The 16,831-nt window shown below is 41.5% G+C and overlaps 1 protein-coding gene across 3 annotated transcripts in view; it reads right to left on the reverse strand.

The window, feature by feature from the left end:
* The window catches only part of KLF7 (KLF transcription factor 7), a 103,562-nt gene extending 88,909 nt beyond the window's left edge, over positions 1 to 14,653 (reverse strand). For all 3 annotated transcript variants that reach the window (XM_072617394.1, XM_072617393.1, XM_072617392.1), the window contains exon 1: positions 14,096 to 14,653. In XM_072617394.1, coding sequence (XP_072473495.1) covers positions 14,096 to 14,197 — 102 coding nt within the window. In that variant the 5' untranslated portion in view covers positions 14,198 to 14,653. The remainder of the gene's footprint in view (positions 1 to 14,095) is intronic.
* Between the last annotated feature and the right edge of the window lie 2,178 nt (positions 14,654 to 16,831).

Genomic DNA, 16,831 nt, shown 5'->3' on the forward strand with positions numbered 1-16,831 from the left:
AACAACTCCTCAAAAAATGAAACATTTGTCCAGATGGAAAAGAGCTTAGTAAAAATCTGCACAAAGTTCTCTTCTACCCAATGAAGGAATCCCAGAAGAGGTTCTATCCTTTATCTGGGCAAACACTTGACTACGAAGGAAGTTGCTTTTACCCACCCACCTCTACCACATATCCTCAAATAGTGACACAGTCACAGGGTCTAAAATCTGGCAGAAGGAACAGTGACAACTGGCCCTCTCTTTAGTTGCAGAGACATCTAATAGACTAAAGAGAATACTGTTAGGTCTTGTCCCATTTAACACCCACTTATGACCAAGAAGAGGCTGCCTGCTAAGGAAACTCAGGGTCTGATTCCAAATTGGAAAATGTTGCAAATACCAATAAGGAATGAACATTATTAGAGCAACTGCTCAGCCCAGGCAGGGGATGAACCAGATGGTCTTTTCCATCCCAGATTTCTATGATCTACAACAGAGCCTGGATGACTAGGAAAATGTGAGATCCAATTTGGAAATTATTTCATCAAAATGAATCCCAAAGACGTTCAATGAGAAGGAGAAATCGGGAAAGTAAATCATGGATGTTTAGGGGTAACTGGAGAAATCAAACCAGCTTCAAGAGCTTCTGATGGGATAAAAAAAATCAAAAAATAAATAAAATTGTCCTAACTTAGATAAAGAACTTCCAGTTCAGTTAGTCCAATACGCTCATTTTACAGATAGGAAACTGAGGCCTGACAGAAATTAAATAATTTGCCCAAAAATCACAACCCAGACATCATTGATAATTTCCTGTGCTTTCATACCTCCCCACCTTTGGGAATCTCAAATGTCCTTCTCAGTTTCAGAGAGGGAAATATAATAACAAATCTAAAGATGGAAGGAAACTGAAAAGCCAAGTAGTCCAACTCATTTATTTTACAGGTGAGGAAACTGAGAGCTACAGAGGTTAAGTGGCTTTCCTATGGTCATACGCAGAATAAGTATGAGAAGCAGAACTGAACCCAAATCCCCTGACCCCAAAGATAGGTTTTCCATTGCACCACAGTCTAAATTCTATCATTCAGATGGTACCATTTCTTTGAAGACACACCTGACTTCCCACATTCACCCCTACAAGAAATCACCTTTAATCTTTCCCTCCTCTGTGCTCATGTACCATCTTCATACAATACGGCATTCTGCTTAGCATTATGATTGTTTGCATCTATGTCACATACGTATTTCATAAAAATGAATCCCAGACAAAGACATTCTAGAAACTACATTCTCTCATTTTTGCCTTCTTCAATTAGCTAGCAAGCAAAGAGTGTTTTATATAGAAAAGGGGAGTGGTTACCATGTTTTTACGAAATTCAATTAGTGACAGAATCAGAACTAGAACCCAGATCATCTTGACAATCAGAAGTATATGGCCATACTTTCAATTATGTCACACAGAGCGCCAATTAAAAAAAACCAAAACATCAAAATGAAACAACAACACTTTATTCCTGGAGCTATTATACCACCCCCTCATTTAAGGACTGTGATTTCATTCATATGGGGAACTTCCAAGTGAGGAAACACACTCTACCAATGCAGGTTAACATCTTTTCTGAAACATATAGTCTTAAGGATCTGCCTTAAGGGAGAGGCATGTGACTTGCTCAAGATCACACAACCAGTATGTGTCAGAGGCAGAACAGAACCACAGTCTTTCTGGCTTGCAGATCAGCTCTCTATCCCTCTCTACCAAGTTGCTTATTGCCTATCTAATTAAACAGTTTTTTAAAAAGCAAAGTCTCCATTAGTGGAAGAAAGTGAAAGTTGAGCATTCAGTAGAATGGAAGCTGATGGAGGGCAGGGACAATTGTCATTTTGGTCTTTGTGTGGGCTTGCTAAAGGCTTGCAAAATTGAACTGAAACCAAAAGGAGCCAATATGGTGTCAAAGTCTAGACAAATTTATGAGGAAATTGTTAGGCTTCAATTTGACAATAGAAAGTAAAGTCAGAATCTCAAAATTAACAAAATACTGTCAAGTTTTTGAGTTACAGAGAACCTTTCTTGTAGAAACCTAGGCTAACAGAATGAACCCCATTCATTCTCATACCACTGTTGTAAGGCAGGCACCATGTATGACATACTACTGCTATTTTATAGACATCGCTGATGAAGTTCTAAAAATAACACACAGTTTTTGAGGAAAAGGCAGGGGGAAATGTGTGTATGTATATACATGCATGCATGTGTATATATGTATGTATGTGTTAAGAGTCCAGGGTTCCAAACTATAAGGCCTCTTAAGTAACAAGGTAAGAACAAAAGCCTCCTAATATTGTAAGCAGCGGGTAGGAGAAGTGAGATAAACTTGAATTTTTTTTTTAAGGCTAAATTCCAGGGTGGGAGGGTGGGGGGGGAGGGGGGGTGGAATGTTAACCATGAGATGCATTAGCATAAGAAATCTTCCCAGGGAAGGAGTCAGTTAATCCAAGGGAAGCATGAGAGCATGCTCTCTTGGGACGTGTGAAACTAGAGCAGACAAAGAAAGGGAAAGGATATTTCATGGAACCCTCCTGGAGCAACAGGGATTTTCCTTCTCTTATTTTCTCTAAAGCTATGAAAATACAAAACAGAGTGAGCTAAAGTATGAGTACAACTTCAGAGCCGGCATCTCTGAACATAAAATAAAGCTCTCAGTAGGTGGTGTGATCAGCCTTAAATACCTGGAAATCATCTTTTAGTTTTATGGCAGTGTATGTATTTCTTTTCCCCCCCACCTCCATATACTCCCAACATGAAAAACCACATCAAATTATTGCTTTTCAGAGGCCAATTCTAGAACTCCACATTTTATCATGGAAAGAATATTCCTTGTGTATGTGAGTGCTTCCATTATGTCTTATTTGAAGGGGGAAAAATGAAATAAAATTCCTATCCAAGATATTTATAGATCTCATAAAACCTTATTCACTCTCATAAGCCAATATAAGCTCAGTCATCAGGTATGGCAGAAATAGCAGGTGTAGTAACCAGCACTACATTATAGTATCTATGCTTAATTCTGACCCTAAAGGAGAAAAAAAAAAAAGGAAAAAATCATTTTCGTGCTGGAAAAATAGAGTAAGTAATCGCTAACACTCAAAAGAAACATAAGGAGACCTTCTGTAGACCAAGCCTGATGTTAAACCCAGGCTGAGATTCTGGGGACCACAGGCCATTGCAGCTCTCCTCCCAGTCCCAAGAAAAGTATGTTACTTAATCCTATTATGATAAAGAAAAGAATAGTAAAGTCATGCTCTCACCCCAACAACCTGCCTCCTACCCTCCTGGAGGGGTCGCAGAGACCCCTCCAGTCTCATGAAGGCTGATGAGATTTTTCATTGACGGTGCCATCTGCTTGAACAGATATAATTTCATCAATGTGCGTACTCCTTACACACCTTAGCCAACGCTATCATGAACTGCTACGGCCAAAAAGTTCATTGTCAGGCAGTCAACCTTTTGGGGGAGATTTGAAACTTTTCTAGGCTGGCCTCCCATGAAAGGTCATCATGAAGCCTGTGTTTGAAAGTTTTCCGACTTGGGAAGACCTGACCAAAGCTTAGACTCTACTGACATACTGGCATACCAACAAGAGCCCACAATTTTCACCTGGGGATGAAGCATCAGAGTTGGGTGGTGGTAATAATAATAATAATACATGAATATCCAAAATATATAATGTTTTAAAGTTAGCAAAATGTATATATATGATCACATTTGTGATTCAGAACAACCCTGTGAAGTAGGGACTTCAGTCACTCTTCTCATTTTACAAATAAAGAAACCGAGGCCCAGAGAAGCTAAATGGTTAGACCAGATGACACCTGGTGGTTGAACTAGATGTCTAGTCCCTTTCAGCACTAGATATATGATTTTCTGTTCTGGCCATAGAGCTACACAGCTAGTAAGTATCAGAGACAAGATCTGAATTCAGGTCTTTTGATTCCAAGTCTAGTACTGCAGACACTATGTTGCCTTAACTCTCTACCTCTTTATCAGACACAGACACAGACACACACAGACACACACACATACACACACATACACACACACAAGCTGTGCACCTGAACAACAGAACATATACCCTAGATGGAAAGAGAATCAGGCTGAGAGGCTGAATTCTGATATTGGACTCACTCTGCCTGTAATTTGCTATATAACCTTATAAAAACCATTTAATCTCCCTCTATCTCAATCTCTTTACCTGTGAAAGGTTAACACTGGAATTCCTGCCTCCTCCCTAATTACAGGGAAGACGTGTTAATGAACAGGAACTGAGTAAAGCTTTCTGAGCCCTTCAGGAGAAGGGCATGCTAAGAATGTTTAATATTCCCTCATAGCAACAAACAAAAACAAAGCTTTGAGCTACTGGGCTGATCTTGCCCTGCATTCTTAAAGAATTAGATATGTAGAGACAGTCTGATACAGTAGACAGAACACAAGATTTGGAATACGGAGGACCAGAGTTCAATTTCTGGCTTTGACACTTGTTACTGGGCAAGTAACAATCTCCAGATCCCTCAGTTTTTGTATCTTTAAAATGGGAGAAAATTAAAATTGGGTTGTTGTGAGGGAAATGTTTTCTAAGCAGTAGAGTGCTACATAAATAAAAGTCCTTATTATCTTACCAACCTAAGAATGCAAATTCCATAATCATATACTATGATTGTAATTACTCAGATAAACTCCAATTAGGGGCCTATAATACCATGGCCTGTAACTAGGACCAAAGATGATGAACAAAAGGGCAGAGCTTCAAAAGATTAGTGAAAGTCTCTGCTTCTACTCCCTTCATTGCCAGCAGAATTCCCCACCCCTCATACTAGGTGCCAACACCAAGACCACTCTCTATTTAATCCCTGCTAACCAGGGTCAGAAAAGTGAGTGGAAGTTCCCTGCAGTTGGGATAGAGGTCACTGGTGCAGACATATACCCAGTAGGATAATTTAGCCATAGATAATTGCAAACTTTATTGATCTCATGACCTTTCCAGAAAGCATTATTTAATTTCAGCACTTCACTTCCTTCATGATGTTCTCCTTTGCCAACCCCACCGAAAAAAAAATTCTCTAAAAAAAAAAAAAAAAAGGGAAAGAAAAAAAGAGAATGAGAGAAATGGAGAGAAAAAGAGGGAGAGAGGGGAAAAGTGACAGAGAGATAGAGGCAGACACAGCTACATAGAGAGAGGGAGACAAAGAATATACAAGCTGATACTCCAGTGGAAAGAATGTTAGACTTAGAGCTCAGACCTGACTTGGCCACTTATCACCTTTGTGGCTTTGGATAAGTCAGTTAACTTCTCTGGGCCTCAGTTTCCTCAACTGTAAAGTGAAGGAGTTGCATTAGATGATTTCCAATGTCCCTTCCATCTATAAATCTATGATCCTACACATTTGGATAACGAACATCAGTTAAGAAAACAGTTAAGAAAAAAGGAGAGAAGGCAGAAGGACCATTCCAAATTCCAAATACTTTCTTTATTACAACACCTGAACCTACTATATTTGGAAATAGCCCCATTTTACATCCCTCTCAATGGCTTCATATTCTTTATATTAGGACAACTTCTGTAAGCTCAGCCAGTTTCGAATGAGTACAGCTTATAGAAATATAGAGAAGCAGATTAGCCATGATCTGACAAATATCTGTATAGAAGTCCATCACTTTAAAACCTCAAAGTAGTCCTGGGAAAGTGACTGTCTAATGCTGAATGCCCAAAGAATGAATTATTTGAACCAAGTCAGGAGAGAAATGCAATGCTGAACAACACAAGTGTACCAGAAATGGAATGTGATCAGGTTAAGCAAACCCCTGGGCACCCTTATTATGGAATGGGAGACAAAGAGGTCTGCCTTTAACTCTTCCAGGTGAGAACAAAATAAAAATATTTGAATACTATTTGGTAGTCCCCTCTAACCAGTGGGCTAAGCTCTTCATGCTCTGACCCTTCAGAAGGCCCCTTACTCCTAAAGTGCAAGTTATTCACAAGATATGAGGTGGATATCTACAAAAATGTTCATCAAACCCTTCTTTCACTCCTTAACACATCTAGACTAAACCTCACAGTTAGGATTTCTTTGCATCTTCATATTGATCTGAGAGAGTCTGGGGAAAAGGGGGGAGGGATAGGGACCAGAGAATACTCCTTCACCTATACCCAGGAAACCAGCTGCTCTTCTCCCAAGGGCTGAATGACTAGGTGAACCAATACTGCATCATTTCCAGCCCCTAAAGCCATCTTATTAACAAAGAGAACTGAAGCTTTCTCTTTGTTGGTTGTTGCAAAATGGAGTGGAGTGGTGTGTGTGTGTGGGGGGGGGGGGTAGGTTCCCTTCCCCCCCAAGTTAAACATTTAAACAGCAGAGCCTTGCTGTTTCTCCATCCTACTCAAGAGTTTAGAAACACTTCACAAAAGGTTTTCATGAAATGGCACGTGGATTTCCATTAGAGCTGCAAGCTTTGCTGGAAGCAGGTCAAAGACAAAGCATTTTCTGGTTTGAAGCTTTCTATATGAAACGCCAGCTCTATCTTCTATCCAGAACCACCCCCAACCCAAATTCTCCCACACCTACCTCTTCAAGTATTTCTCCCCCATACACAATTCCACACTACTCACATGGTGATGGTTACTTATTGAACTAGACCTTTCAGGTAACAACAATTTTTTTAAATTATATAACTAATCTCCAAGAATTTTGTATATTAAACAGCAAGGAAATCATCTCCTTTTAATGAAAAATAAAAGGAACAAGAAGAATTAAGCGCAATTCTCAATCACACTCCATGTAAGAGTGGACTCCTGATCTGGGAACTGGGAGCACCTGGGTTCTAGAACTCATTCTTCCACTAAGTAGCTACATGACCTTGACCAAGGTACTGCCTCTTCTCGAGGGTCTCAGTTTCTTCCTCTGGCAAATGAGGTGGTTAGATGATATGATCATTAAAGTCCCTTCCAGATTCAAAATTCTATTGAATCTCCTACCTTTGGCTTCCAAACCAGACCTGTATGCACAAAGACTTGACTCTCAATATGTTACACAGGGATCTTTGACAAACCCTGTATATTTAGTGACAGATGGCAGGCAAATAGCCAGCTCTAACCACTTGTGAGAGAGCACTATGTCCTGGTCTAGGGCGGCCAGGAAATAAATACAAATTCATGCTGGATATTCCTAACACCCTTACCAGCTTTAACTATTCTAGGGGACCTTAAAAAGTTGCCTATCAGATGAAAGTGCACCTACAATGCCTCACGGCTAACCTAGTGCAGACTTCATAAACTTTGTAACCATACCCAGACACCAATTATACTGCAGGTAGAAGAGTTTGTATAACCGTTTGTTGTTACACACCAGCCTTAAGGATTCCCTGATTTCAATATAAAGCAAGAATATTTTTAAACAAGTATTAAAGATACCTTTATCACATTAAATAGGCAAGGTTATCACCATGAAAACCACACCTGCATTCGAGTTTGACAAGATGTTGATATTGGATCCAGACGCCAATGTTTATCATTGACTAGTAGCTATAGCATCCGTACAATGTGGTCTGCCATTCAGAGAGCTAAATAAATGAAAATCCTTGACAGGGTAAAGTTCTTAGGATCACACTCACTCACACACACACACACACACACACACAGAGGAAAAAGCAAGAAGGATCTATGATCTATGAAGGCAATCCTGTGAATAAGCAGGCTCTCAAACAGGAAGCAAGGACACTGGATCACACATCCCTTGATGAAAAAGCTTCCATTAGCAGTGAATTTCTCCCCTAAGCGTGACTCTTCAGAAGAGCAATGTTGTAAAGTTCATAAGGAATTCTTCTCAAGTGAGTGTGTGTGTTTGAAGGATGAACATCCACTCTAATGACAATAAGTGTGAAGACAGCAAGACGAAAGAAGATTAGATATAGCAACTGTATTCCCTCCCCAAATCTAACATATTTTTAATAGTTATATCATGTAAGAGGTTCATAGTCTCTTCATCCCTGTATCTTAACTTGGAAGCACTCCTCCTGTTTAAAACAACTCTACCTGCTTAATCCAAGCAAAGGCTCTGGTGAATTCTGAAAGAAATACAGTGTATACAGATGAAATAAATCTCCACCCCCATCCATAGTTACTTAAGATGGGGAGCTGTCCTAACTTTTCAGCAAACCCCAGCCCTACCTATCTACACACACACACACACACACACACACACACACACACACACACACACACACTCTCTCTCTCTCTCTCTCTCTCTCTCTCTCTCTCTCTCTCTCTCTCTCTCTCTCCCTCCCTCTCTCTCTCACTCACTAACTGAAGTCTGGAATAATGAACAAAATTATAACAAAACCACAGAAACAGCATTTGCATCAGAGTAACAGATCCTAAAACAAAAACTTACAGAGAAAGAGAGAGAGAAGATTGTCCTTAATGAGCAAAATTAGAGAGGCAGGGGTCATTTAGCAGCCACTCTTTGCTACAGGGGCAGTTAAAGATGTCAGTATGTACCAATTTGGACTGAACAGAACAGAATGAACTCTTCTCTCTGCAGCAGTAGATATAAGTTGACAGTGGAGGGGGATTGAAGGAGGACTCAGTAATGACCACTTCCCAGGTATACAGAGAGCTTAAAATATAGAGTGACAATTCAATTCTCTGGATAGGAAAGGATCTGGAGATACAGGAGACAGAGATACTACTAAAAGCCCTATCATCACCCTCTCTTAGACGGTTCCAAATCCAAAGGAGAGGTAAAAGTTCCCTTTGGTTCAGAGATATGGTCCAAGCAGGGAATGGATAATGATAACATTAACAATAATAATATTCTCACACTTGAATGCCTACGGCCCCTGACATACACATATAAATCATTTCAGAGAAAGGCTGTCACACTACATCTTCTGCTCTGTCTTTTCAATGGATGGAACCCCAATGTCACCCTCTCCTCTAGGAAGAAAAACAAACCAACAAAATATCAAAAGGATGGGATCTTCTTTCTCTTGACAATAAAGATGGGAACAATGTCTCCATATTACTGAAAATGAGAATTTTCTTCCATATACACTTTTCTTAATAACCTAATAATCCTTCTTAATTCTCCCCCCAAAAGTTTGGCTACCGTAACATTTTTAAAGCAAACAGTTCACCTCATTATAAAACACCAACAGGGAAATCTAGGCTGAACAATAGTAGAGACCCTCTGATACTGCAGATTCCCTCTAATAGAAGAAAATGTTGATACATCCGCTCATTTATAAAAAGACCAGAGATTGAATTCAATCCTATGGCTAAGGGCTTTCACTCCTAACACATACTTATATTTTTAAAAAGAGAAATCTTGATAAGAGAGATATTTCTAATTTTTAAAAAGATATAGCCACCCTGCTTCAAATGAAGAAATACATTTACTGTAGCTAAAGACCACACGAATCACGCACAAAACAAGCACCAGATATTTTATGCTTTCAGTGTGGTTTGAGAGGCTCCTTTGTGTCTACAAATTCACCCAGCCAATGCTGTTGCCAAGAAATTATAATTCATAAAGGTTTTTTTTTTTTTGCAAATTGGGGACCAAGACAAAACTGAGGATGGGGAGATTTGAGTTTGCTTTGTCCTCCTTTTTGTGATAGCGCTTGGCTTTTAGGGCCCAGAGAAGGCAGCTTTCCTTGCTGTGTAGGGCAAGAAGGAGCATGGCTCAAAGGCCAAATCCCATCTCTTTCTCACAGACTGTTCTTGGAAGGCAACCATTTCTGCAGGTTGTCCCCTAGAGACACCTTGTACCAGAGGCCCTTCTAAAAAGTGTTTCAGGGTGGCTGGAACTAAGATGAAACTGCAATATTATTAGGATGCTTTAGTTCTTACAGTGGCCAAGTATGCCATTAGTCTAAAACAATGAGGCATGGGGGAAGGGGAAAGGAATGCTCTGATTTATTTATTTGTTTCCAGTAGCAGTGGAAAATTTTCTCCAAGCAGAAAAGAGGCCTGAAACTGACCCCATCTGCCAATTATGAATCAGCATTAACAACTAACAGAATTTCAAAACGGTTTTCAAATAAACATGCCATGCTTCTGATGGCATGAAGAAAAACTGGTTCCGAATAAGACTTACAGAACGTCACATTATGCCTTCTCCTCTGCTTTTCCTTCCACAATGAAACAACACAGACAGACCAAGGATAAATCATAGTGTTCAGATTTTCAGCATTGAAAAAAATAACAAAAAAAACCTCTGAAAAAAGTGTACCCATTAGCTAAAGCTACAAGTCAGTTTACCAGTCAAGTGGATGCTAGATCCAGAAAAGTCATCATCCCTATTGAGAGGGAAGGGCTAGGATGTTGCTATCTGTCTCCTTTCCAAAAAATGGAACAGTACCCTCAAAACCACACCAGCATTCTTCCTACCTTTGCCTTTCCCCTGATTTTTCAGAGAGTTATCAGAAATTTTCTTGCAAGTTTTCAGAAGTCTACTTGGGGACCTTAAGAGTTGTGTGTCAGTTACATTCCACAAAATAACAGACCACATGAGCACAGTGTAATTTACTGTTACATGATGGGGAGAGATGCTATTACATGAGCCATGGTGTGCAGAGCCTAGGAATGGATAATAGCTAAAGTGGGGGACTTATTTCTATTTTAAATTACAGGAAAAACAATAGATTGGGGTCCCTGAATGAAAGGTAACAGATTCCATTGCCTAAAAAACCAGTATCAAAATTCTCATCCTGGATGCTGTGTCTGTCCACCATTGATGTTAACACCAGACTCACTAAAGATTAAGCAGAAAATTACCCCATCAGCATGAAACAAAGTATGGAGGTAACAAGAATCCAGCTTTAGTCCTCAAATGTATACAAGTCCTGGGCACGAATATCTAACTCACAGTTTCTCTTAAAACTATATCAGATTTTTTTCTATTTTCTTCTTTAGTTCAGGTTCTCTTTAAGGATAGTTATTTTTCTTAGTATCTGAGTGAGAACACCATCTAATAATTACTTCCATTTCTCCTCTAAAGAACAGCCTGCCCCATGTCCCAAGGAAGCTTCCTCTTGCCCAGGGTTTCTTGCAAAAGGTAGCAAACGAGTTTTTCTTATTTTTTTTTTCAGAGAGGAGTGGATGATGCGGGTGGAGAGTAGCGGTGGTGTTGTCAGTGTTTAGCAATACCTTTGAGCTGTCCTGAGCAATCAGTGTTCAAAATTTCAAAACCTGAAGAGTTATCTGGGCCCAGCAGTTACATGCAACTGCCCTTGGTATATTCCATTAAAAAGCAATAAGGCAGAAGACCAGGCGGTACCAAAAGCAAACCAGGTTTGAGGTTGTCTTCCGTGAAAGGCAATATTGCCTGGTGAATAGTGCTGGACCTGGAGTCAAGAGACCTGGACTCAAATCCTGTATCAGTCACCGAAATGACACTTAGTCTCTTACAACTGCAGTTATTTCATTTGTAATAGACATAATAATAGAGGAAATATAAACTCTGTAATCCTTCAAATGCAACATACAAGTAAAATCTATAAAACGGGCACAATAATATAGAGAACAAAAACTTTGCAAACCTTAAAATGGAATTTATATGTAAATTAATACTACAAATACCCCTTAATGGTTATAGTCACAGTTACATGATTTAGCTGAGCCTACAGGACATAAAGCTGAAATCTTACTAGAGGTGATGTTTTGTTTATTATAAGCACTCTCCCACAAGTCAAATCTAACTCTGGCTTCCAACCATGTGATTACAGTGCTTTGACAAAGAGGTAAAAAGTTAGGGGTGCAGGGCTTATACCAAACCTAGAGGAGAGTCTGGTTCCTGTTATCAGAAAACCAATTAAAAGACTTTGGTGGGGAGGGCAAGGAGGAGGAGGAGGAGGAGGGAAGGAGTGTCTATGAGGAACAATGGATCTGATACTTTTCATCACACAGTCAAGTCAAGTATGTTTGGTTTGTTTGTTTTCACACACTCCAAAGCTGCTAGCTACTAAAGGGTGAAGGGAACAGGCTTTACTCAGAAACTGCCTTGGGCTCTAACCTTATTACTTACTTATTACTACGAAAACTTCAAACACAACAAAGTTACATGATTAATCATCATACAATGCTGTAACAAATAAAACTCATTTTCCTTCCATAGGACTATACCAACAAATCATATATAGTGTCAGCCTTTAGACATGCTAGGTAGATCAAGATTGCCTTCCTTTGAACTTGTCTAGACTGTGGTTAATATACAACTGATTCAACACCACTAGCCTGGTGGCAAAAAAAAAAAAAAAAAAAAAAGGTTTCCTTTTTTTTATTGTGAAAATATATTATGTTTTTCAATTTAATTAGCCCACTGGAAAATTAAAGAAAATGGGGAGAGGGATGAACATTTTTAACCCAGGTATTTATTGACAGAGGGAGAAAGTGCATTTAATAAATGTCATATGACAGCCAGTTATAAATGAAACCTTAATAATGTGTGAAAACGTATTCATTACTGTCACAGAGAGGTAAAGTCAAATATATCCGACAGAACAGTCACACTGGCATGCATATGTGCGTGTACACTTATATACACAGAGAGAAGGAGGGCCAGAACCTTGAGGAAAGCTCCCAGTATCTAATCACTGCTCAGCTAGGTAACAATGGTACAATAAAAGAGAACTGGTGTTGCCATCATCCCTCTACACGATCCTTGTGCAAAAAGCTCACTTAGCAGAGAAGTAACTTACACATCAGCTTAATGCTGGCAAATACTGCTCTGTATCCCTGCAAAGAGGAAATCCAGCAGTTCATTAGTCTTAACAAGTGCTGTCATAGGGCATCGAAGTTACCCTGGCAGCCACATGCTGTTCCTCTCACGTCTATTACCAATGGCAAAGTGGGTTCTTAAGAAGGGACTAGAAGTTAATATTGTCAACAGGAAAAAATGTGGATCCTCTCCTTGGATTTACTGACCTCTGCTCACCCACATCTTGGGGAAAATCGCGCAAATTTAGCCAGGGTCACAGCCTTCCCTGAAGGATGCCCCCCTCCCCCACCTCTGAAGGGCTGGAGCCCGGCAGAACCATGATTTTTAGCTACCCACATGTTCTACTGCCAGTTTCTTTATCCACTCTCACAGAAGTAGATTGTGCTGCAACACTGTATGGTCTAAGAATAGAAATCAAACCCACTTCTCCCTCCTCCAGACCACCTGAAGACCTGGATGCGGGGTCTCCTCAAGCATCATATTAGTTTCTCAAGGCTCCTATTTTAAATAAGGTAAAATAAAACACAAAAACACACCACACCCCTTTCTAAGCGGTGTGTGGCTGCCAGCACGAACCAAAAGGGTTCTCAGGAATGAGAACAAACAGTAGCTGAAGGGGACTGGGTTGTTTTTTTTCTTTTCTTTTTTTTCCTCTTCTCTTCTAGAGGCGTTTGACTCCATGGGGGCGGAAGCTGAAAATATAACTCTAAAACAAATGCACTTTCATGCCCCACTCCTAGGTATTGCTTAGTGTCTTTGGTTTCTGGTTCTCGGCTATCTCTTTGCCCACCCTTTCAATTCCCCCGAATGAAGCTTTTTATTGTTTGTTTTATGGACACACTAATTAGCTGAAAATACCCTCTCCGATCCCTTTTCCACCACCTGCCAATTGTCAAAATCAGCTGAAAGCGATCAACCTGACTTGTTACTAAGCAGGGATAAGTAATATCCATAATCCAATACATGCACATATCTCTATAGACATATCGCTATCCAATCAACCATCCCAACCCTAAACCGAGAAGTTAAGCGGATCTCTACAACGGAATGGTCTGCAAGACTGCGAGTGTATGGACGTGTGTTTATGATTGAATACAGACAGCTCTGACCGGACTGCTCAGTTTGGCAAATGGGGGTGGGGGGAAGGGGGAGGGGGAAAGGGGGTAAGGTTAGAGTATGTATGTTTCAGGAAACATTTTAAACAACAAATACAAATACACACATATACATACACACACACACCAAAAAAACCCCAAAAACCACCTTAAAAACCCCAAAGCCCGCACCAACGCAGCCCCAGCGTCTCGCCGCTACAAGATTTACACAAGTAATTTAAATCATTCACCTGCTGCCAGTTCTCCTCCAGGGATGGCAAAGCTGAGAAGTAGCCGGTGTCGTGGACAAGTTGCAGCTCCTGGAATATACTATAACTAGCCAACACGTCCATGCTGCTGCTGCTGCTGGGCAAAGCAGGAGGAGAAACCCTCCCCCTTCCACAGTTTTGTTTGTTTGTTTGTCTATTTGTTTGTTTGTCTCACCCCCCAAAAAAGGCATAAATCCAGGGTCCCTTTTGGTTTGTTTTGTTTCGTTTCAGTCACACTTTAAAAAAAAATCAATGCGGAGGAGAAAGGGAGAGAGGAGATGAGAGAAGAGAGAGTGAAAGAGGATGGAGAGAGGCATCCAACATGTACAGTGGAAACGGCTGCCAGGAAAGGGGTACTTCTCCACTGTAGTAAATGCAATAATTCCCTTCCAGGGCTCTAATCACTCCAGCTCGTGGACCAGGAAGGGGGATGCAAACTCACTGACACGAAGCAGCCATCTATTTCTGCATTGCTGTTCGCTCCTAATGCAATCTTTGCTCTTTATTTTGGGAGGTTGCATTTTTTTTTTCTCGCGATCGCTTCCCCCCCCTTCCCTCCCCACCCCCCACCCCATCCCTGCTAGTTTGTAGTCCTCCCCCCCTCCCTTTCTTTCCCCTCCTCCTTCTCCTGCTGCTGCTCCACTTCCCCCTCCCCAATCTCCCTCCCTCCTCACTCCTCTCCGCGCAGTCGTGGGATCTTGGAAGAAAGCGTCCATTAAGGCAACGTGTGACCATGTAAGGTAAACGGAGGGGGGGGCTCATGAAGTCACTCAGGACCAATCGGGGGCAGAGAGACGGGCCCCGGGGCGGAGCTTGGCAGCCGAGGGGTCTGGGGATTGGAGCGAGCCCGATCTCCCTTCTGCCTTACAAGGCGGTGTAAGGCGAGCTATTTTTAGAGAGCTATATAAGGGGCCAGAGCCGGCCGGCCGAGCGGAGGCCTGGGAGAGGGAGAGAGAGGGATGGGGCGGGAGTGGGACACACGGTGGATCTGGGAAGCAGGGCAGTGCACATATGCACACACACACACATACGCACACATACACAGGCAGGCTGGAGTTCGGGGGGTCTGGAGTGGAATGCAAAACCGGGCCGGCCGTGGGAGCTGGGGGCCCCCAAAATGCCTGCTGGAGAGGCGGCCGCCGCTCTGCCCAAGTATCGCTTTTGCAATCCACCTTCCTCTTCCCGGGGGGAGGGGTGAGAGCGACTAGAGGTCCAAAGAGGAGCCCAGCCCCCAGGGAGCCCCATCCTTCCGCATCCCTGGAATGGGTTGGGAGAGACGGGGATAGGTCTCGTTTCTATTGACCATTTTAAGCATAAAAATGCTGGCGAGTGCCCCAAGAAGCCCGGGTAGTGCAGGTCTAGGCTAGGCTACCTAGCGAGCGAACCCCTCATCGCGACCAGTCCCATGCCCGCCCCCAGGTCTCCCGGGGAAGGAGCTAGGGGGAAGGGGTGTCGGGAAAACAGGCTCTATCCGGTAGGGGAACGAGATGGAACCTAAAAGGAAAAGAATCCCGACTCAGTTTAAAAGAAAAAAGCAAACCAGCAAAATTCCCACAGGCGACCGGTACTGGAGAATAGAAAAGGAGATGCAGCATCACAGGGAGAAAGAACAAAGGAGGCGATGCTTAGACCTGTCCTCTAAGGAAGGCTGTCTTTGGCTGTGTTCCCAGCCTCCCCCAGGATGGAAGCGCTTCCACCTACGCCACCGATCCCCCCCCCCCCCCGCCCTCTTTTTCCTTTTCTGATCCTGAATGGTATAGGCGGAGGGTCTATAGGTTTTATATTTTTAAAAATCCGATGTCCAGACTGATTGAAAGGGAGGGATTTCGCCTGGATGGATTTGTTACAAGCAATAGATGGAAGTTAGGACTGAGCGTGTGAGCCATGTTGCAGTAGGCAGCTTGCCTGAGAGTTTTAAAATGATGTAGAAAGACCATGTGGTTTCCTCGTGGATCCGGAGAGTGCTTTGTGCAGAGCAATGCTTGGTGAAAAGCAAGGTTTGGGAAATATTGGGCATCATACAAGCCGATGCAGATGTACGTCTATATACACTACATAAGTATATGGATGTATTGTATGTGAGTGCTATTTCCATACAAATAATATGATAATGCATAATATTGTGTGTGTATTACCTTACTCTGTGTATGTGTGTGTACACATACATAACAGTCATATAACATGGCAAAGCAGAAATGCGTTTAGGGTCATTAAAATGAATCAAAATATGTGTGATATGTATATACAGGTCTACGTACATGTGCAGCATATTGTATACACATAGATACAAGCATACATTTATATTATATATTTATTTCATTCTGACATATCTATATGCTGGGGGAAGGGGGGAAGGTTAGCATGAAATAAATGTTCTTAGAGTTGGCCAATAAGTTATTAGTTCTTAAATGGTTGAAGTTCCCCAAATTGCATTTTCGCCAGAACAGAAATGCTACTTCCACTTTCGGAATGATTACAGAATTGTGTGCAAATTCAGAGAGAAGACTCTTTCCCCTTTTTACCATTAATAAGAGGAACCTTCCCTTCTTAGCTTTCTCTTCTTTTATTTGCTATGGCTATTTCTGGCTTGATTTCCAACTATTAAAAAGTTAAATTAGTGATTTTCTGGGTGAAGTTAAACGGTAGACAGTGGGATTGGAATTGTGTATGTGCATAAATCTATCTTATCTATGTTGGGGGGAGGCCAGACCTGTAATT

The sequence above is a fragment of the Notamacropus eugenii genome, chromosome 6 (assembly GCF_028372415.1).
Source record: "Notamacropus eugenii isolate mMacEug1 chromosome 6, mMacEug1.pri_v2, whole genome shotgun sequence".
Taxonomy (NCBI): domain Eukaryota; kingdom Metazoa; phylum Chordata; class Mammalia; order Diprotodontia; family Macropodidae; genus Notamacropus; species Notamacropus eugenii.